The 22,825-nt window shown below is 39.0% G+C and overlaps 1 protein-coding gene across 7 annotated transcripts in view; it reads right to left on the reverse strand.

Moving 5' to 3' along the window:
* Positions 1–22,825, reverse strand: part of LOC126323281 (uncharacterized) — a 398,774-nt gene that overhangs the window by 25,921 nt on the left and 350,028 nt on the right. For all 7 annotated transcript variants that reach the window (XM_049994670.1, XM_049994668.1, XM_049994669.1 and 4 more), the window contains 2 exons: positions 15,014–15,312; positions 6,521–6,600 (listed from right to left, as the gene is read on the reverse strand). In XM_049994670.1, the coding sequence (XP_049850627.1) occupies positions 6,521–6,600; positions 15,014–15,312 (379 nt within the window). The remainder of the gene's footprint in view (positions 1–6,520; positions 6,601–15,013; positions 15,313–22,825) is intronic.

Genomic DNA, 22,825 nt, shown 5'->3' on the forward strand with positions numbered 1-22,825 from the left:
GCTATTTTCCAACAAGATGGTGCACCACCACACAGGGCCAAGAGAATGTGAGATGTTTTAGATTAGGAGTTCAAGAATGTTGGGGTGGGAAAAGTGACTTAATTCCCTGACCTCCTACATCAACCAACACTGTATTCTTGGAATTCTTCCTATGGAAATTCCTCAAACAAAGTTTCCAAAATGCCTGTGAACAACATAATTGATTTGAAGATTTGTATCATTGATATAAACACCACAAATTATGCAGATATGTTGTGTGGAGTGTGCTTGGAACTGGAATGCAGATTATATCAATTGCTACAGAAGAGCATATTTCAAACAGACTAAAAAAACATTTTGTGTTTGCGAATAAGTTAAAATCAGTTTGCACACCTTATTTTGTGCAATGCTATATTACAATGAAGCTATTCAGGACCTTTTTAGACACCCTGGACATACTAAACATACAAGGAATCAATTATCACTCTAACAAAGAGGACATCTAGAAGTAAAATTTTATTTTCCACAGAATCTTTCAAAATGCATGACAGAGTAAAAACCAAAGTAATTCAGCACTTTCAAAGGCAGCAAGGTTGGCTAATGTGATATCACAAACCTCAGTTCTACTATTTCATTTAACTAGTTTGTAATATGGAGCTGCATTTCATATTAGCTGGATATGCACAAAACGGAAAATAAACACCAACAGGACTAAAATGATGATGATAGATAAACTGAACAGACAAAGTAGGGCAAAAATTAAGATAAGAAATAAAACACTAATGCAAGTAAATGAATTTGGCCACTTGGAAAGTACATTTTTTGACAAATGACAAAGAAATTCATTAACAATGTATTTGGAACATTTTAAGCTACAGTTGTGAAGTTTCTGAAACAACAACACAAAAAATTAGAAGAAACAGATATGTGGGTATAGAGAAGAGCCACAAAAACAGTCTGGAATGAATGAAAATCTAGTGAACAATTACTAATGGCAATTAAAAAGACATGACACATAACAAAAACCAAATTAATTGGACACCTAATTCCACATAACAACTTCATAAAAAACTACTATGTCCTCATCAATGGACGCAACAGAGATAGTGCACTGAGACAGTTTCGAACCGGCACCACAAGTGGTGCTTTGAAGTTCACCGCCAGCCACGAGCACAGCCCAATCAGCAACATCTGCACTGCCACCAAGATGGACTTCCACACTGCGATAAGTGGTGGCTACAGGCACCAACGGACATGTCGTGCTTGGCATTGATGTATGACAGTTTTAGTACGGAGTTTCAGGGTTGCAGTTCACACAATAGTTCATAGTGAATATCAGACAGTGAGACTTAGCCTACAAGTGGAGTTGCCTATAGCCTTCACATAGGGAAGGGTGTTTACTACAATGATTGACTGTGTGATGCCCAGGACAGACAAAGTCTTGTTGACATTTTATTTAGTCATGCACACTTTGACAGGCCACTGTGTGGTTGTACCTGTTTATAAGCACATCCAACAAGTTGCTGTACATCCTTAGTTAAGCATCACTGCATAATAAAGTGTATATTTGTGTGTCACTAATTTGTTTGAAATGTCACAGTCCCTCTCTTCATCTTGGAGCACCTAAACCAAATACAGTACATACGAGCCATTCTACCCAGACAACCTATACACATCATCTGCGATTAGAATTCGGAACTCACTGTGCTGCATCATTTACTGTGTCACTTTGCTATTCCTTGCTTGCTTGTTTTGTTAACTTTTTGTGCTTTTCTGTTACAGACTGGTGCTCTCCATTTTTTCTATTTAATTGCTGTGCTACCATAGTTCAGAATTTAGCTCTAGGATTTCTTGCATGTTTGTATTAGCATTTGTCTACCATGTCGACCCCGCCATTCCAAACCCCTTATTTGCTTGCCTCACAGTTGCTGGCACCATAAATGTAAACACCTGTAGCATGGCCACTCAAACTAAATTAGGTCCTTCAGTTGCAGATGAAGTCAATGAACCAGCTTACAGAACTGATGAAGGGGTTCATCCAAATGCAGATGGCAGCTAAAGAATACAGAATCAGATTCTATGACCCACTGCACAGCCACTAGCAGCCCTTCACATTGCATGACTTGTTTTGCATGTGGTAAGAATGGGCAAATTCAAGCTGTTTGTCTGCAGATCACAAAGACCTCTACTCAGAACAAACACCCACATAGCTTGAACTTTCAAGTCATGTTGTTCATTCTGAGTCAATCTGTGATGCTAGAGTAGAACATAACAGTGAAACTGTGCAGTACAAATAATCAGTAGTTTCTTCAGTGCAACATTACTCCAACAAACTTTTAGTGGATCTTGTTATTGCTAGACAAAGTGTTCAGTTTCAATTAGACATGAGTTCTTCAGTGTCATTGCTAAATAGCAATACTTATGATCTGCTTGGCAACCACAATTTATAGAAGTCCACAACTATACTGACAGCGTATAAAGGAGAAGATATGTATTAGGATCTTGTAGCCATTCCTGCCATCTATCAAAATTTACAAAAGACATTTTACATTCATGGGAGAGTGTTAATATTTTTGGCCTTGATTTGCTTGTCTTGTTTGGAATGCATATTATAGACAGTATGCTAGCTGTTACTTTGTTTGATTTTAGCTGCAATGTTGCTCAGTTGTTTGGTGACTTTAAAAATTTGTTTGCTGAGGGCTTACGTAAAGCTGCCAAATTTGTTGCTCATGTGACAATGAAAGACAGCACACAGCTCTGTTTTTGCAGAGCTTACACAGTACCATACTCACTCCTGAACATGTTGCAAAGGAACTAGACAGTGGCAGGAAAAAGGTGTCACTGCACTCATCACAGCCAGTTTGCATCCCCATTAGTTTTCATGAAGAACCCTTCAGGGAAATTTAGAATCTGCCAGACTTTAAGGCGACAGTGAATCCTCAGACAGTGGTTGATGCATTCCCAATGCCACAACCTGATGAGCTTATGGACCACTTTTGGGGTGAGTCACTGCTTCTCCAAGATCAATTTGTTTGATGCCCACTGACAGATTCCATTATATGGACAATCAGAGGAAGTGTATGTGATCAACACACATATGGGACTCTACAAATTTCTTCACTTGCCTTTCAGAAGTGTGTCTGCACTAGCAATCTTTCAACACTATCTGGAACAATTAACAGCATCTGTGCCTTCATGTACAAATTATTTGGACAACATTGTGGTATCAGACCACATGACAAAAGTGCACCTCAGTAATTTGTGTACCCTGTTCAGAACATTGTCAGAGGCAGGCATCAGATGTACAAAGAAGCGTGTGTTCTTCCAGATGGAAATTGAATACTTAGGTAATGTGATCAATTCCCAAGGTGCCCAACCAATGCAGTCACACTTGCAAGCTATTCGTGACCTGAAACCTCCAAGAGATCTCTACTAACTGCAATCATTACTAGGAGAGCTGACCTACAACATCCACTTCAGTCTTAATGTATCTCAAATCGCAGTGCCCTTACATTGTCTTTGACACAAGAATGTAAGAATGTACCTTCTGCATGGTCCCACGAATGTGACACTGCATTTCAGAAACTGAGAGATGCTTTACTCAGTGATCATTGCCTGGTCCATTTCGATCCTGGCAAACCAGCTGTCTTGGTCAGGGATGCACCCTCATATTGCACTGGTGCAGTACTTTCACACAGAATTGGTTCTGCAGACAGAGTAATAGCTTTTGCCTCAAATTTCTTAACAAGGCTCAAACCAATTATATGAATATCAAAAAAGAGGCTCTTGCAATTATTTATGGAGCAACTAAATTTCACCAACACCTGTATTGAAAGAAATTCTGCTTAGTCACTGACCACAAAACGCTGCAGTCACTTCTCAACCCAGCCTAGCTTATCCCAAACTGAACTGAACAAAAATTGCAATGATGGGCTCTTATTCTCTCACATTATCAGTACAAGATAATTTACAGGCCCACATCCAAGCATGCCAATGCAGACATGCTCTTGTGTCTTCCTGTCGGACCAGATGCAGACTTTGACACATTGGAAGCATCACATAGTCACATCAACACCCAGGAGTTAGATGCTTTGGACCAATTCCCCTGAGGCATAGTCCACATGAAACAATTAGCTCACAGACACTGCCCTTGGTTCTGCATGGATGCTCGAATGGAACAGATGATGGTGTAGTGCCATGCTTGTGCGGAATGCCAGGCAAGCCCTCCTCAACGTTTCTTTGATTGGCCAAAACCAGAGGTGCATTGGCAGGATGTTCATTTGGTCTTTGCTAGATGCTAATGGAACTTTCTTTGGTTGGTTGTCATTGACACATACTGCAAATTTCCTCTTGTCATACCCACGAATTCAACACTGACACATTGCACACTCCAGTCTTTACAGTCCATATTTTGCATTGAAGGTCTTCCACAGCTGCTAGTGACTAACAATGGACCTCAATTTGTGCAACCAACAGCATCTGTCACATCACCAGTGAGCCCTTTCATCATCAATCAAATGGAGAAGCGGAGCACTTTGCATGCACTTTCAAACAGCAGGTGGACAAGCTACACACTCATCACACGTGGTAACAAGCTTTGCTGCTCTTACTCTTGTCTTAACCCTTACAGCCCCACAATGGTCCTTCACCAGCAGAGTTGTTCCATGATGGTACCACCAGACACTACTTCAGCTGCTGCACCTACCACGGGGGACATAACCTACTCTGCCTACCCAGGCAATGTATAAAGCTAATCAACAATTTTTTTCAGATTGTACAGCAGACAGAAGACCTGGGCCACAGCAGTATTGTAAAGTCATTTGATAGATCCATGTTTCTTGAACAGGGTCCAGAAGATTTGCAGCATTGGCACCGGAACCAACTTTGCTCTTGTAATTTGCTTGATCCTGCTACTGAGTCTTTGTTTACAGACTCGTTGCCTGCCCGGATGATGCAGCCTGCACTCCATCCAGTGGCCCAGGGTTCTGCATCGCCACCACCATTCCTCAGCCAGCACCTAGTGGACAACAGAAATCTTCCAGAGACAGTCCACTCCATGGCATGGCCTACCAAAGGACCGACATCCTGCATCACGGCGCCATTGTAGGTCAGCACCATGAAGATTGCAGTCCACTGTCAGAGGCAGAAGTATGCCTTATGCTTTGTTTTTTGGCTGGTGTTCCAGGGCAGTCGCAAGGTGAATGCTGGGGCGTGAGCAGAGGCTCATCAACATCTACCACATGGCTCCCATTCTCTCATCGCTTGCTGCATCCACACCTCCCTCCCACCATCATAGCAGCAACCAACACTACACGGGAAGGGTGAGGAGTTTGTGGGAGGGCGGAGTTGGTGTGCTGAGACAGTTTCCAACTGGTGCACTTTGAGGAGTTTACCATCAACCACAAGTGCAGGCCAATCAGCAACCTCTACGATGCTACCAATGAGATGGCTTTCCATGTTGTGATAAGCAGTGGCCACAGGCAGCAACAGACAGGTCTTGTTCAGTGTCGGCGTATGACATTTCTAGTATGGAGTTCCTTCACATAGGAACAAGTGTTTACTACAGTGATTGATAGTGAGGTGTCCATGACAGACATAGTCTTGTTGACACTGTATTCAATAATGCATGCCTTGACAGGCCACTGCTTAGATGTATCTGTCCACAAGCACATCCAACAAGCTGCTGCACAATTTTAGTTAAGTATCGCAGTGCAGTAAAGTGTATATTTGTGTGGCACTAATTTGTTTGCACTGCCACAGTTCCTCTATCCACCTCGGTAAACCTAAACCCAATATGATGTGTGCGAGCTGTTCTACCTAGATGACCCATACACACCAAAAACATCTTGGACAGAAAAATCCTGGGAAAAAGATCAAGAAGCACTTCCATGGCATCAATATTATGAAGTGTTATAAATGGAATGTACTGCAGCCAAATGGTACAGATGGCAAGGGCCAAAAGATGGCCACATCGGAAGGTGTTGCCTTCAGTTCTGATAATGATGGTAATTCAGTTCTCCCATAGTAGTAGAAAATTTTAAACTTAGTTTTTTTAATGTGGCACAAAATTATAACAGGCAAAATAATGTTATGTAATAAGCCTGATTCAACAAGTAAACTACATCTCCTTTATCATAATTAACACTAAATGCACATTCTGAATACAATATTTTGAATTGAGGGAGTTGTCAAAGAGACAACAGATGGAACAAAGGTCATGTAGAAACAACATTGTGCACATTACCCAGCATTATCCCAAAGAATGTCACTACAAACATACAGAACCAGGAAGTATAATGTTTCTTTCGGATGGCAACTGTAAGAGACAGTTGACCTTAATACTTGTGCAGTAGGCTCCAATCTGTATAGGACTAAACAGTAAAAATACACCAATAACTTGTATAAAGATTTCTGTCAGAATAAAATACCAACAACAATGATGAGGACAGCGATAGCAACAATAAAACTGACAAAAAATTACTATTTGAGGATTTGAGGACATCTGATGGTTAAGTGCTCATTTCATAATATTTATACTTACTGGTGATATAAAAGCATCTGTTGGTGTTTGATGAGTTGGGTTCTGTTTTTTCTTTGATGCCTTTGTTGGACTGCCAGTAGCTGTAATACAAACAACATTTGATTAGTACTTGCACACAAAAATAAGTACAAGGGGACAATATCTTCAGTAGATCAAATGTAACTCCATTAACAGTAAACTATTACACTTCAAGGGAAATGAAGGAATGTTTTCCTCACATCATTATCACATGCTGCTAAGATTGTTCTATATGATACAAACTCTCAAAACTATTGTAGTTGAAAGACAGTATCAGTGTACACTGCTTTTAGTGTACAAATACATTATCTTAGAAAGATATTAAAAACAAAGATTCCAAGACTTACCAAGCGGGAAAGCGCCGGCAGACAGGCACATGAACAAAACACACAAACACACACACAGAATTACGAGCTTTCGCAACTGGCAGTTGCTTCGTCAGGAAAGAGGGAAGGAGAGGGAAAAATGAAAGGATGTGGGTTTTAAGGGAGAGGGTAAGGAGTCATTCCAATCCCGGGAGCGGAAAGACTTCCCTTAGGGGAAAAAAAGGACAGGTGTACACTCGCACACACACACACACATATCCTACTCCCAACATCACCACAGCCGAATCCCAGGCTATCCGTGATCTGAAAGCTGACCGATCCATCATCATTCTTCCGGCTGACAAGGGTTCCACGACTGTGGTACTTGATCGTCGGGAGTATGTGGCTGAGGGACTGCGTCAGCTTTCAGACAACTCTACATACAAAGTTTGCCGAAGTAATCCCATTCCTGATGTCCAGGCGGAGCTTCAAGGAATCCTCAGAACCTTAGGCCCCCTACAAAACCTTTCACCTGACTCCATCAAACTCCTCACCCCACCGTCACCTCGCACTCCTACCTTCTACCTACTTCCTAAAATTCACAAACCCAAACATCCTGGCCGCCCCATTGTAGCTGGTTACCAAGCCCCCACAGAACGTATCTCTGCCTACGTAGATCAACACCTTCAACCCATTACATGCAGTCTCCCATCCTTCATCAAAGACACCAACCACTTTCTCGAACGCCTGGAATCCGTACCCAATCTGTTACCCCCAGAAACCATCCTGGTAACCATTGATGCCACTTCCCTATACACAAATATCCCGCACGTCCAGGGCCTCGCTGCAATGGAGCACTTCCTTTCACGCCGATCACCTGCCACCCTACCTAAAACCTCTTTCCTCGTCACCTTAGCCAGCTTCATCCTGACCCACAACTTCTTCACTTTTGAAGGCCAGACATACCAACAATTAAAGGGAACAGCCATGGGTACCAGGATGGCCCCCTCGTATGCCAACCTATTTATGGGTCGCTTAGAGGAAGCCTTTTTGGTTACCCAAGCCTGCCAACCCAAAGTTTGGTACAGATTTATTGATGACATCTTCATGATCTGGACTCACAGTGAAGAACAACTCCAGAATTTCCTCTCCAACCTCAACTCCTTTGGTTCCATCAGATTCACCTGGTCCTACTCCAAATCCCATGCCACTTTCCTAGATGTTGACCTCCATCTGTCCAATGGCCAGCTGCACACATCCGTCCACATCAAACCCACCAACAAGCAACAGTACCTCCATTATGACAGCTGCCACCCATTCCATATCAAACGGTCCCTTCCCTACAGCCTAGGCCTTCGTGGCAAACGAATCTGCTCCAGTCCTGAATCCCTCGACCATTACACCAACAACCTGAAAACAGCTTTCGCATCCCGCAACTACCCTCCCAACCTGGTACAGAAGCAGATAACCAGAGCCACTTCCTCATCCCCTCAAACCCAGAACCTCTCACAGAAGAACCCCAAAAGTGCCCCACTTGTAACAGAATACTTCCCGGGACTGGATCAGACCTTGAATGTGGCTCTCCAGCAGGGATACGACTTCCTAAAATCCTGCCCCGAAATGAGATCCATCCTTCATGAAATCCTCCCCACTCCACCAAGAGTGTCTTTCCGCCGTCCACCTAACCTTCGTAACCTCTTGGTTCATCCCTATGAAATCCCCAAACCACCTCCCCTACCCTCTGGCTCCTACCCTTGCAACCGCCCCCGGTGTAAAACCTGTCCTATGCACCCTCCCACCACCACCTACTCCAGTCCTGTAACCGGGAAGGTGTACACGATCAAAGGGAGAGCCACATGTGAAAGCACCCACGTGATTTACCAACTGACCTGCCTGCACTGTGATGCTTTCTATGTGGGAATGACCAGCAACAAACTGTCCATTCGCATGAATGGACACAGGCAGACAGTGTTTGTTGGTAATGAGGATCACCCTGTGGCTAAACATGCCTTGATGCATGGCCAGCACATCTTGGCACAGTGTTACACCGTCCGAGTTATCTGGATACTTCCCACCAACACCAACCTATCCGAACTCCGGAGATGGGAACTCGCCCTTCAGTATATCCTCTCTTCTCGATATCCGCCAGGCCTCAACCTCCGCTAATTTCAAGTTGCCGCCGCTCATACCTCACCTGTCTTTCAACAACTTCTTTGCCTCTGTACTTCCGCCTCGACTGACATCTCTGCCCTTAACTCTTTGCCTTTAAATATGTCTGCTTGTGTCTGTGTATGTGCGGATGGATATGTGTGTGTGTGTGCGAGTGTACACCTGTCCTTTTTTTCCCCTAAGGGAAGTATTTCCGCTCCCGGGATTGGAATGACTCCTTACCCTCTCCCTTAAAACCCACATCCTTTCATTTTTCCCTCTCCTTCCCTCTTTCCTGACGAAGCAACTGCCAGTTGCGAAAGCTCGTAATTCTGTGTGTGTGTTTGTGTGTTTTGTTCATGTGCCTGTCTGCCGGCGCTTTCCCGCTTGGTAAGTCTTGGAATCTTTGTTTTTAATATATTTTCCCATGTGGAAGTTTCTTTCTGTTTTATTTACATTATCTTAGAAAGAGATTTATGATTATAACAGTGGTTAGCTGTGAATGAAACTTACTATTGACAATGAATAACTACTATTGCACAATCAAAATAATGGTTTTGAGAGCTATCAGAAAACAATAAGTAATGTAAATGCTGCAGGTTTCTCAATGTGATTGATAGAATACATGTCCATGCTAACAGTTCTGTTTTTCTGGTCCCACAGTCTGAGATTTAGAAACACTTAGGTCTAGACTGTAACTGCAGTGAGCATATGTCCACCAAGATTTCACACTATTCACATGCCTCACAAAACACTTAAGGCACTGCAGGCAAGTGTAATATGGGCAAGATTACAGGCATCCACAACAACAAATTCAAGTTTCTGGGATGACATTAATCTGGACCAGGTGAAAAAGACTAGTGTAATGTCCTGCAGTTGGCAGGAAAGAACTAATAGTCAATTTCAACAAGATTTATTATAATTAATGAAAAAACACCTTCTTGGCATACACTAAACACAGAAAGGGGACAAGACAATGGAAGAAAATACTGACCAAAACTACTCTACAAAATACAACGTGCCACTACTAGACTATGGCAAGTGAATACAAGGCTAGGGCCAGCATAAGTACCGGCCGGAGCTGTTTCTAGCAGTTGGTAAACACTGCAGGTCTGACAGTCTAGGTGTGCTTATAAAGCCAGGTCAGCAGAGTGCTATATCAGTAACATGAGTTCTGATTGGTGGAATACTGTCAGTTGCTGTCTGGCGAAGTTGTTCCATGTTTATTTGGAAAGTCTGTTACTGTTTCTGTCCACTGGCGATGTTTCTCTCCGTGTTGCTGAAAGGGGGTTAGCAACCCATCTTGTGTGTCAGTTCTGTGGGCCCTCTAACAATAAGGGACCACTACAACAACTAACATGAAATTAGACAATTATTTTATATAATGGGCCATGTCCATCTACTTCTGTGCTTGCATCTTGCTACACAAAGTTTGGTTAAGTGGGCAATAACATGGATCTTAGAAAACCAACTGCTTCTATCACTTTTCATTTGGAGAAAATAAATTGAAGAACTTTAATACCCATACATAGTTTGGTGGAGATGGAAGAAGAATTAAATAGCATACAATGGGATAAGGTAGTATTATAAGAAATGTGGTATAAAATGGAGATCAAATTCAATTGAAATTAGCTGTGTGTTTCACAACAGAGGAACAGTTCAGGGAGGAAATTTCAGAGCAGGCTATATTGTAAAAATGAAAATCAATGACAGCATTATAGTCAGATACTGAAGAAATCTCAGACAGAATAGTGACACTTAATTTAAGAATAAATGAAAGATATTAAATGGAAAGCATTCAAGTCAATACATCACATGAAATTAAAAACTGACTGGACTACAATTTATCGAAGAATAAAGAATATGTTCCAAATGGAGATTCTTCTCACACTCCTTATGCAACTGGAACAGAAATAAATCCTAATGTGATATCATGCTAAGTACACAGTGCATATGTAGATGTAGATACATATTCAAGAGGATGCAAGAATAATTCCGAAAACTTAGTACGTGAAATAAATGAAGACAACAAAGTTATTGACGGAGCAAAACAGAGATTTATGTTGCATAAGACAGCATATTTCATCAATTAAGATGGCTGGTGGAACAGTAACTAACAACACTGATCAAATTGTACAAGCATTCTAAGCTTTATTTTAATCACAAAGTTTTTGACTCAGTTAAAAACCAAATCTACACCAACATTCCTCAAGAAATCAGGTACTGAGTCAACACATGTCATTGGACTAAACAATATGTGTCAGTGGCACAGCTTCCATTAGCTTCAACAGTAAATTTAGAATTGAATGAGGTGTTTAGTTTAATTTTTTGCATGTTCCATGGACCATACTTGCAACAACTCTCTACAACATGAAATATGCCAGGAGATTTACAAATACATGGTTGCATGGGGGATGTTGAACTGTTTGTACTTATATTTATTTGAATACTATGAAACACAACAGTACAAACTACATAAACATAGAAGTGTAAACTAATGGAGAATTGATGTCAATGGAAAACATGTTCAATGCAGCCACAATTTTGCCACTGTAGCTGTTCAAGAAAAACATTTATATTCTGACTATCTGCCAGCACAGACCTTCATTGTTTAAGTTGCACACTTCAACAACATGGGCACTGAGTTCTGCCAGATCTCAAGGATTCACACAGAAGACTACTTCTTCCAATTATCACCACAGAAAATAATTTTACAGTTTGATGTTGGGGCTGTGAGATGGACAAATTTGACCACACTGAAGACATCAAAGGAAGCAGTAAGACAGCAATGTTTCACCAAATGATTCTTGCAAAAGGTCAAGAACAACATTGGTTGCGAGTGGTCAGGCTCCATCCTGCATAAACCACTGCATGTGCATTGGCTGTAGAGAGGCATTAAATGGAGGAAGAAACAGATTTCACGACAAGCCCACGTACCATTCAGAAATGACCATTTCATAGAAAAAGGAAGATCTATTTAACCTGTCATTTGACGTGGCAGCACAACAGATACTTTTTGAGTATAATTGTCCCTTTCATTAGACGACACTGGACATTCAGTAGCCCAAAACCTCACATTTTGTTTATGAACCACACCATTGACATTGGCATATGCCTCATCAGAGAACCAGATGTTGAATCCTTCCCCTTCCCTCTGCATTACCAAAGCAGTAAACTTACATCTGTCTTCTTTCTGTTGACTGAGAAGAGTTTGGAGCTCAGTCATTTTGAACAGGAATAATTTAAGGTATAATTTGAGACTGTGTTGAATAGATTGACAGGATATGCAGTTCTTCTTTGTTGACTTACAGGGTTGTGTAGCAATTGCCACTCTCACAGCTTCCACATTTTCGGGTGATTGGATCTGAGATAACATGGTCACTTTGGTTCCAGCCATTCCATTATTTTATAACTAGCGATGCAACCTCTACAGTGTGTTTTTAGTAGAAGGTCACCTTGCTTTAAAATGTTGGAAGGGATGTCTCTGTGTAATAACCGCATTTTTATGTGTGCATATATTCCTCCTTTCTGTGTTAACTAGTGGACTATTTTTCTTTCTAGTGTTATTTTTATGAATGCTGCTATTATTTTTCAATTGTGCCTTATTCTTCACAACAAAATTTACAAAAGAGTAAATATACTGAAAAGATGTAATTAGAATGCATATTTGTTTAAATATTTGCCTACATGATATCCTAAGATGGACACTAGATACTCACTTTTATTCATCATTGACCATAGATACAATGCAATAGGCTTTATTTTTAACATATGTTCACACTCCATAAATAAAAAAATTCTTTTGCATTATAAAATGGACTTTCAGCCAACTAGTTGTACAGCTTTTTTAAAAATAATTTACAAGACATGAAAGATGCTGAGGATGGTAAGTTGTCAAATACTTTTAAGCTTCACACAATCATAACTTTCAGCCATTAAGGCCTTTGTCAGCAGCAGACGCACCTAAACACATGCACACACATACTCATGCAAACACAACTTGCACACACATCTGCAGTCTCAGAGAGCTGAAACTACCAGCTCTCTGAGACTGCAGATGTGTGTACTAGTTGTGTTTGCATGAGTGTGTGTGTATGTGTGTCTACTGTTGACAAAGGCCTTAGTGGCCAAAAGCTATGACTGTGTGAATCTTTTTATTGTGCCTATCGCAACTCAGCATCTCCGCTATACAGTGAGTAGCAACTTTCCTTCTCTGGTACCATTTTCTACATTATTAGACAGTGCTAACAGAAAATGACAGGTCTTGCCAGGATTACACAGAGTTTGTAAGAGAAGACCCAATTCACTGCAGCATCTAGTGATTCCAGTGTGACATTTGTAGTAATACTGATCACTGTGGTATCACTGTCTCAACAATTTTCTCATTGAGAATTTGTTTTCTATTAGTGTTACCAATATTTTGGAAATTACAGTTGTCTCCTTTTTTAAATTGTGGTATAACTTTCGAAATTTTTAATGATGGAGGGAAAATTCCAAACTGAAGACTGCTGTTAAAAAATGTATGCAGAAGGTACACAAAGCAAATGAATAGCTTCCTCTATGATGTAGTTGCATAGCCAGTAATTATCCATAGTTTTAGAGTTGGAGAATTTTTTAAGCCTATTATGACATCAGTGGATGTGATAATTTTCCACTTAAAAGACTGTTGCACTGGCAGCTACTTGCCAAGTAGATCACCTTCAGATGTGTCAAATGAGATGATGCTGTTTCCAGTTTCTTTCACTGAAGACACAAAAAAACTCATTCAATTGATCTGGTTCAGGTGACACTTCTTGTGTGGGTAGGAGAGTGTTCTTGTGCAATAATTTCCCAAGCCACTTTGCACTTATTTGAAGCAGTTTCTATAACCTTTCACAGGCTAACTGTTTTGCATGAATAAGCTTAATATTATCCTTATAGCATGGTTCTGTGTGATGAATACTTTTATGTCTATATGTGGAACTACGTGGAACTACTACTGAAAATTATTCCTGATGGAGGAATTGGGCAAGGAGATATGATATCACTAAAACCATTCTCAACATGCTTAAAGTAAGTCTTCAGATCGTTGAGAGTGTGGAAAAATAAAAAAAGGAATAACATTGAAGGAACATATACAAACCACCATCATTTTGTTGATAACAATGTACTATTTGTATCTGCCCCACATAAATGTCAGAAACATATGGGAGAACTTCACAGAGCAAGTTTGAAAGTATTTCTGAAATACAATTTAACTAAAAAAATGTACATATGAACACACAAAAGTAGTAAAAACTAATTACAAAGTTATGGAACTAATTGGTCAGTTAAAGGTAATAACTGGGTGGTTAGAAAAAGAGAAAACAGAAGATTAAAATGTGGTCAGAAGTCCATTGAGCAAATTAAGATGCTTTTCAAAACAAAACTACTGATATGTCTGTAAAGAAAAGCTTTTAGTCAGTTTGTAATACTGTTTTTAACTTATTCCAGTGAGACACAGACTTTTAATGCAAAAAGATTAAAAACCTGATAGCTGCTCAGTGAGTAATGGAGAGATACATGTTGGGAATTACTTGGAGCAACATGAAAGCATATAAATGAATCAGCAAATGAACAAGAAGTGAAGATTTAATTATGACTGTAATGAAAATGAAGTCAGCAGAACATACAGCTATGTGGATGGATGGTAGAGAGACCAAGTACATTCTTTGCTGGATTCCATGAGAAAAGAAAAAAATCAAGATGGCATCTTAATGAAATGTGTACAGATGACAAAAAATGTGCAAGAGCAACATAAATGTTTCTACCTGAAGATTATGCATAGAAAAGTCTAGAAGAAACCTATAGTTAACAGTTCATCTCAAATGATTATTGTTGTTGTTGTTGTTGATGATGGTCCTACTGTGCATTTGTTCTTCCATGGATTTTTATTGGTTCTAGATTAAGTTCACTCAGGCATGTGGAATGACATATTTTGTTTCTTTTTCTTTAAATTCTTGTAATTATTTTGACCAAATTTGTATTTTTCAGACATACTCACCACCAGGTAAATTAGGCAGGGAGAATTCATCAACAGCTTGTTGCTTTTGTGGTTTTGATAGGAGTCTTTTGCTGGTTGTAATCCACCCATCACCAGGGGGAGACTCATTAGGTTGGTGGGTATCTGGCGTACACACATCAAGCATCAGACTGCGATCCAAACGACGTATGAAGGTAGTGCGTGGTGCCACATGAAGCATGGGAGTCGCATTTACTGAAGTTGTTGTTGGTAGAGGGCGATTTACTTCTCGAAGTTTCCCACCAGGCACAAGTGGTGACTTTTTCAGTGGTTCAGGAATCCTGTAAATAAAAAATTAATAATTTTTTTTTTTATGTCAACAAACTGCCATTATGTCATCTGATTTTTCCTTATGTTACATTATCAATGGGGAACTGCAAAAATTGCTAATAAGTAATGGTTCAGACTTGAAATGTAGAGTACAAGAAAATCATAGCTAAGAGTAATTGCTATTTCCTTTTTTTTTAAATTCAGTATATAACATCTAAAATGTTGCTAACATCTTGTCATTACTTGCTTAAAAACATAATTACCTGGTATCTAATGCCATGTCGTGAAAAAGCCAAAGACCAAAACTAGAGTGGAAATATAGAACAAGATGTTGAACACAGAAAATATGATTCCATGGAGTAAGAGATCAATTTCAGTAAATTGCCTTTGTAGACATAAAACAGAGTTGTTATTATTTCTTTTATTTGCATTCATTTAAACCTCTTTAATACTGAGCTCCTCTCAAAAAGTCTCAACTACACAAGACTGATTGACAGTTTTAAATGGTCTTGTTGAAAGAGCAATGGTGAAACAACAATGGAACACTGCAAAACAATTTTATTTGTGGTTGGCACGCTATATATATATATATATATATATATAACAGAAAGAAACTTCCACATGGGAAAAATATATTAAAAACAAAGATTCCAAGACTTACCAAGCGGGAAAGCGCCGGCAGACAGGCACATGAACAAAACACACAAACACACACACAGAATTACGAGCTTCCGCAACTGGCAGTTGCTTTGTCAGGAAGGAAGGAAGGAGAGGGAAAAATGAAAGGATATGGGCTTTAAGGGAGAGGGTAAGGAGTCATTTCAATCCCGGGAGCGGAAAGACTTCCCTTAGGGGAAAAAAAGGACAGGTGTACACTCGCGCGCGCACACACACACACACACACACACACACACACACACACACACACACACACACACACACACACACACACACATATCCATCTGCACATACACAGACACAAGCAGACATATTTAAAGGCATATTTAAAGGCCTTTAAATATGTCTGCTTGTGTCTGTGTATGTGCAGATGGATATGTGTGTGTGTGTGTGTGTGTGTGTGTGTGTGTGTGTGTGTGTGTGTGTGTGTGTGTGTGTGTGTGTGCGCGCGCGTGCGCGCGAGTGTACACCTGTCCTTTTTTTCCCCTAAGGGAAGTCTTTCCGCTCCCGGGATTGAAATGACTCCTTACCCTCTCCCTTAAAACCCACATCCTTTCATTTTTCCCTCTCCTTCCTTCCTTCCTGACGAAGCAACTGCCAGTTGTGAAAGCTCGTAATTCTGTGTGTGTGTTTGTGTGTTTTGTTCATGTGCCTGTCTGCCGGCGCTTTCCCGCTTGGTAAGTCTTGGAATCTTTATATATATATATAGGCGTACCTGCTGGAGGAAAGAGACATGGACTGATTGAAGATACACATTGACAAAAGACACAACTGAAGGTAAATAAATATTGATTACATTTGTGATTTAAAGGGACTTAACTGCATCATTTTTAGACCCTTGATTCTTTCTATTAGATCCTCAATCCTTTCTCTGTGTTCGAAGACATAGGTAAGAGACATTTTCTTTTTATTAATAATGGGATCATATGTATTATAATTGGTACATGAACATACAGCTGAACTAGCACACTTTAATTATCATCAAAGTCAAAACTAAGATCACTGTATAAATAAGTAATAAGTACAAAATATGTAATTCGTATCTATTATATTAAAGAATAGGTATAAAAGTTATTTTATTGCTTGAGTCAGATTCAAGAATGAAGAACAGATAACATCTAAATGAAAATTACCTTAGTGTCTTGTAAAGACCTTTTAAATCATAATTCATATGAAAGTGATTTTTCCAAATACCAACAAACACTATTAAGGAATATTTGTACTGTGAAGTTACTACACAAATTCTAACATCACTCAACAAAAAGTTCCAATATTTAAGGTTATCAACTATACACAACATTTCTTCACATTGCTTCACTATCTGGAGGGTTATTTAAAATATTGGTTTGACGTAAATGGATTAAAAATAAACATGAAAAACCCAACTTACACAGTTTAAAAGTAAACAAGCAAATTTAAACAACTTCCAAATTACCCATAAATATCAGGAGCCACCCATTAAAATCAGGAACCTAGGGAAGCAGAATCTGTCAAATTTTTGGGGATATTTTTAGAAAAAAAAATTATTCTGGTCTTCTCATACAAGGTACTTGGTAGACAAGCAAAACAGTTTACCATTCACAGCCAAGTGAAATGGACACTAGGAAAGTTGTTTACCATAGCTGTTTTGAATCTGTTGTAAGATACAGAATAATCTTTTGGGAAAATGCAAATAGTGTAAATAGAATATTATTTCTTCAAAAGACTATTATTAGAAATATGTGTAATATTAAACTAGAGATTCAACCAACCTTTATTCAGGGATCTAAAAATTTTAACTATTCCATGTTTTTACATTTTGGATCTGTTTGTCTTTATCCATATCAACCCAGAATTATTTATGGAAAACTATTTGAAACATATGCATGAAACAAGAAACAAAGTTAACTTCATGTCACCATCTCATGGACTAAAACTCTACTCTCATGCTCCTCAACACATGGCTTCAAAAATTTAAAATAAATTAAAAAAAACTTTCACAGCATGGAACTAGGTTTGTTGAAGATAAAATGCACTATCCTAATGCAGAAATGTTGTTATTTGCTCATGGTGTTCTTAAATGATGATGAAGATTCTTTGTAGAGAGACAAAACAAATTTCTAGTGACTTTTCTAAATTAATTTTTGTTTGTTTGACATGTTGTATGTATCTCTGGTACCATTATCTATACTGAGAATTCTCCTGTGCTTTAAATCAAAGATTTATATATGTACGTAATTACACAATAAAATTCTGATTCTGATCCTGTATTACACAAGAAAATAGAGACTGAGAGTGTGAACAACATGCTAACACCCTAATCTTCATCTCTTTAAGTTGAGAAATACTTTGACTGCAAACCGGAGTGAACGGATTTTCTTGACTAGTGTAGCTATGTATTTGTACAATTTTGGTTTGTTGTCCAACTGATATCCTAAGAACTTTACACATAACATACCAGTTAGTGTAGAACAATTAATGTCTATTGCTGCTAACAGTAGATTAAGTTTGCATTTACTTAAAAAATAATATGGTATGAAATTTTTTCGGATTAAGAGAAATATTTTCTTTGAAAACTCATATTTAGGACATTAACTATGATGTGTATTACCTGAATGCTGTACTTTCATGGTTCTCAGTGTTTCTCTGAGGTAACAAGAAGCTCTCCTACTTTCTGTCATTGATATAAGAGTATAGGTTGCACCTTCCATTAAATACGTTATCTCTCAATGTCAACACCATTCAGACACAAGAAATTTGTACCTCACCACTCTGGTCATTAATTTTTAAAACTGTCATTGTAATGTTTTCAACTCTGTGCTTTATAACTGTGGGTACTTAGTGTAGACCAAAAATAAACTGGTTACCCATTTGTTCATGATATAAATACAGTTCTTCTAGTTTCATGTATCTGCCAGTAACAGTTATGTGCAAGGTTTATTAGACCGATGGTAACACTGAAACCATGAATTTCTTGACTGTAATAGAATTAGTACCTAAGTAACTACTATTTGATATTTAAACAAGGCTTATTTTTTGCAGTTAACATTCACCTCTTTAAAACATAAATCAGTGCAGCAGGTGGCACAACTCAAAACTGTGATGGTAACTTATATTCGAGGTAAACATGTCTCATACATCAGTATATAGCATGTTATTGTAATTTGTTAACCAATAAGTTACAAAGGCAGACTCAGAAGACTATCAAACATTGTCTGTATATCTTATTTACAGGCATCAGTTCTTGGAAACTTAATAGATAGAAAGGTATTTCTCCACAGCATTTCATATTTTTACAGCCCATTATATCTTATCCTACCTACCTAGCAACTTAACTCTCTTATGGTCAAAACACATTTATTAAATTCTCGTGTTTTTCATGTGGATTTTAACAAAATGTTTATTTTTATGATTTACCTTCCACAATAATTTTCAAATGTCAACACATATTATATGCAGTTTAAGAATGAATTACTACAAAATGTTTATTTTAATGATTTACAGTGCATTACAATAATTATTAACTGACCCATATACAGTGCACATTATTAAGAGTGAATTTCTTTAAACTTCATTTTCTTGCCAATCATATTGGTTCTGTGTTTTCATTCTTGTCCTCTTGAGTTGTCTTTTTATGGGTTTTCAAACTCCTTATGTTTTTAACTTCTAATAATCCTTTCAATTCAACTACCTATCTCATGTTTTCATCATGCCCTCTTCGCTCTTCTGTCTCCATCCTGTTCTATGGAAAGTGATTCTGCTATTCCCAAACACCTCCTGCCTAACTTGAGTAATTTCTTTTGTTACTGTCCTAGTACCTTGTTGTCTTCCAAACAATATATGTGATAATTCTCCTCCTTAGCAAAAGTGATCTCAGTTTGGAGAGGGCATATTTGTCAGTGACAGATACTAACATTTACACTTACATATTTACACATACATCTACATCTCTACCCTACAAATGACCATGTCAGGAGCGGTGCAGAGTACATAGTGTGCCACAATAATTTTCCCCTTCTTATTCTATTTGCAGACGGTGCACAGGAAAATTGACTGTCAGTCCCATTCTGCATAAATATGAATTTAGCTTCATTGTCATTATGTCAGATATACATTGGAGGAAGCAGTACATTTCTTGACTAATTCTGGAACATGGGCTCTTGGTAGTTTTTGAGCAAGAGTTTCTGCAATGCCGATCATCTTAGGTGTAATGACTCCTGCCACACAAAACAACCCTTTGACAAACTGTGCAGCCCATCTTTCAGTATTTCTCTTTTCAGTTAATCCAACTTGGTAAAGATCACAGACTGATGAACAGTGCTCAAGAACAGAGGTAGTTTAGCCCTATAGCACATGATAGACCCTGCACTATCTGGAACCCAGGTATGCATCTCAGATGACAGCTGAATAGGTCTACAAGTGACTCACAGCTAACACTTTCCTCATAAAAACTCATATTATGCAGTTTCAAAAAGCAATAATAACCTTTTAGCACCAGAAAAAGACATTAATGGCCATACACTGAATGAAGCACAGTGAATATAGTTCCTTGGAATCTTTATGAATAACAAGTTAAAATTGAGTCTTCTCACAGAGTTGATCTAAAAATAAGAGTGTTGGCATATTTCACATATTTTCATTTCCTATGTCTTATGGAATTATCTTCTGGGGCAGAGCATGAAAAGTAAGTAAAGCGCATATTCATCAGAATCAATCATTAAGAATTTTATGTTAAGTAGATAACCCCACATCTTACAGAAGTCATTTAAGGCTCTTGTAATTTTTACACTCATTTCCCAATACATTTATTTCTTAATGGTTTTTGTTGTTGATAATAAAAGTCAGTTCCAACTGAATTATGATATACCCAGTTACAATACAAGACATAATAAATTTATTCCTTGATAAAGGAATTAGCATATTTCACCAAAATATAAAAGGTATTAGAGATAAAGTTAATGAAATGCTCGCTGATTTTGATTCTGACATTACTTGTAGCACCACTTAAACAATGTGGCAGTTCAAACACTTTCTATACTGGGATAAAGATTAGCTGTCTATTTTTCACACAGATCTTTGCAGAGTAGGGGATTGACCCTGTATGTGAAAGACAGTACTTCATCTGAATCTACTGACATATAAAGGATTGGGCCAAACAGGTTACTGAATGCTGTGCAAGAGTAATTGAATTTAGTGAAACTGCACTTTTAATTATAGTTGCCTATACATCTCCTAACTCTGCTTTGAAGACATTTCTGTTCAAGCCTAAGAGATTATTTAGTTAACTTAATAGAGAGTACCAATGATTAGTTGTGTTGGGTGACTCTAATATTAATTTCATAAGTGACTGTGTATGAAAAAGAATGCTAGAAATGCTAGAAGATCTCCTAAATTCATATCACCTGATGCAGACTGTATTTTTTTCCATAAGAGTGCAGGAGAACAGTAGCACAACTATATACAAAATTCATGTTCGTCCTTCATCACCAGAGGTGCATTCTGGTAGTAAAAGGGTAAATTGCCTTTCAGGCCATTAGTAACACTAGAAGGAATTTATGTGCACACGCACACACACACACACACACACACACACACACACACACACACACACACACACACACACACACACCATTGTTTAATGTAATTAATGTAATTACAAACTATTTTGAAATTTTAATCCAAGTGACAAAAGAGACTTTCAAAACCTCATTAAAGAACAAGAATGGCTTGAATTTTATAGTGAAGGTAACACAGACAACTCAAAAGTAATAGTCTGCAACATGACACAGCAAGTGGATGTGTAGAACAGTGGAACCATAATAACTGATTTAAATGACAGAGAGGTGGCTTCCATGTAGGCTCAATGGCACCCTCATTTGTGTGACTGGACAGGTCACTGTTATGCAATGCTGAATCTGTGCAGAGCCATCACACAAAGTGGAAATATGTAACCAAGTGCCACTATGCCTCACCAACATCACAGGGTGGAATATTGGCATGCGAGGGCATTTAAACGGGGCAGAATGATTGGTCTCCAGGAGGCATGTCTGTCATTAAGTGACATTGTGGTGATATTCTTCACGGGTTTGCAGCCGGATCATTTCGTCCTCCAGACACAATATTTCGGCGGACCAGCTGGCCGCCATCCTCAGGTGAGTTTATGCTGGTGCACTGCCTCGCCGGAACTGAGTTCCAGCCACAACGACGGAAACCTTTATACACCACAAACCGTTCACCGCGCATGCGCGAGAAGATAGCGCCTCCTGGCGGTAAGAAGACACGCAGCGCACCGGTGGAGAAAGACGGCGGAAACGATAAATCGCATCAGGAAGGATCCAAAGATCGAAAAGAAGAACGTTTTTGTTTAATGTCCGACAACATCGGATTCCATATTTTGCTTAGAGGAAAACCTCTATCCCTGTTAATAATATTGCTTGCTAATCTGATTTCAATAGATTCTTTAAGAATACATTCCCAATAGCGAGAGGCAGGAGAGATCAATTGTGTCCTGTCGTACATCATTCTGTGTCCCTCGTTAAGGCAATGTTCCGCCACTGCAGATTTCTCGGGCTGGAGCAACCGAGTGTGCCGATGATGTTCCACACACCGGTCCTTAATCGTTCGAATAGTCTGACCAATGTACTTCTTTCCACAGTGACACGGGATTTCATATACACCGGGTTTCCTCAAACCCAAATTATCCTTAACTGAGCCGAGAAGGGCTCTAGTCTTGGCCACCGGCGTAAAAACACTTTTAATATCATATCTCCTTAGAATTCTTGAAATTTTAGATGATATACTTCCCGCAAAGGGTAAATAAGCAACAGCTACAAAAGTATCCTCTATAGGCTCGCGTGACGGACCAAA

This window comes from Schistocerca gregaria, chromosome 2 (assembly GCF_023897955.1).
Source record: "Schistocerca gregaria isolate iqSchGreg1 chromosome 2, iqSchGreg1.2, whole genome shotgun sequence".
NCBI lineage: Eukaryota > Metazoa > Arthropoda > Insecta > Orthoptera > Acrididae > Schistocerca > Schistocerca gregaria.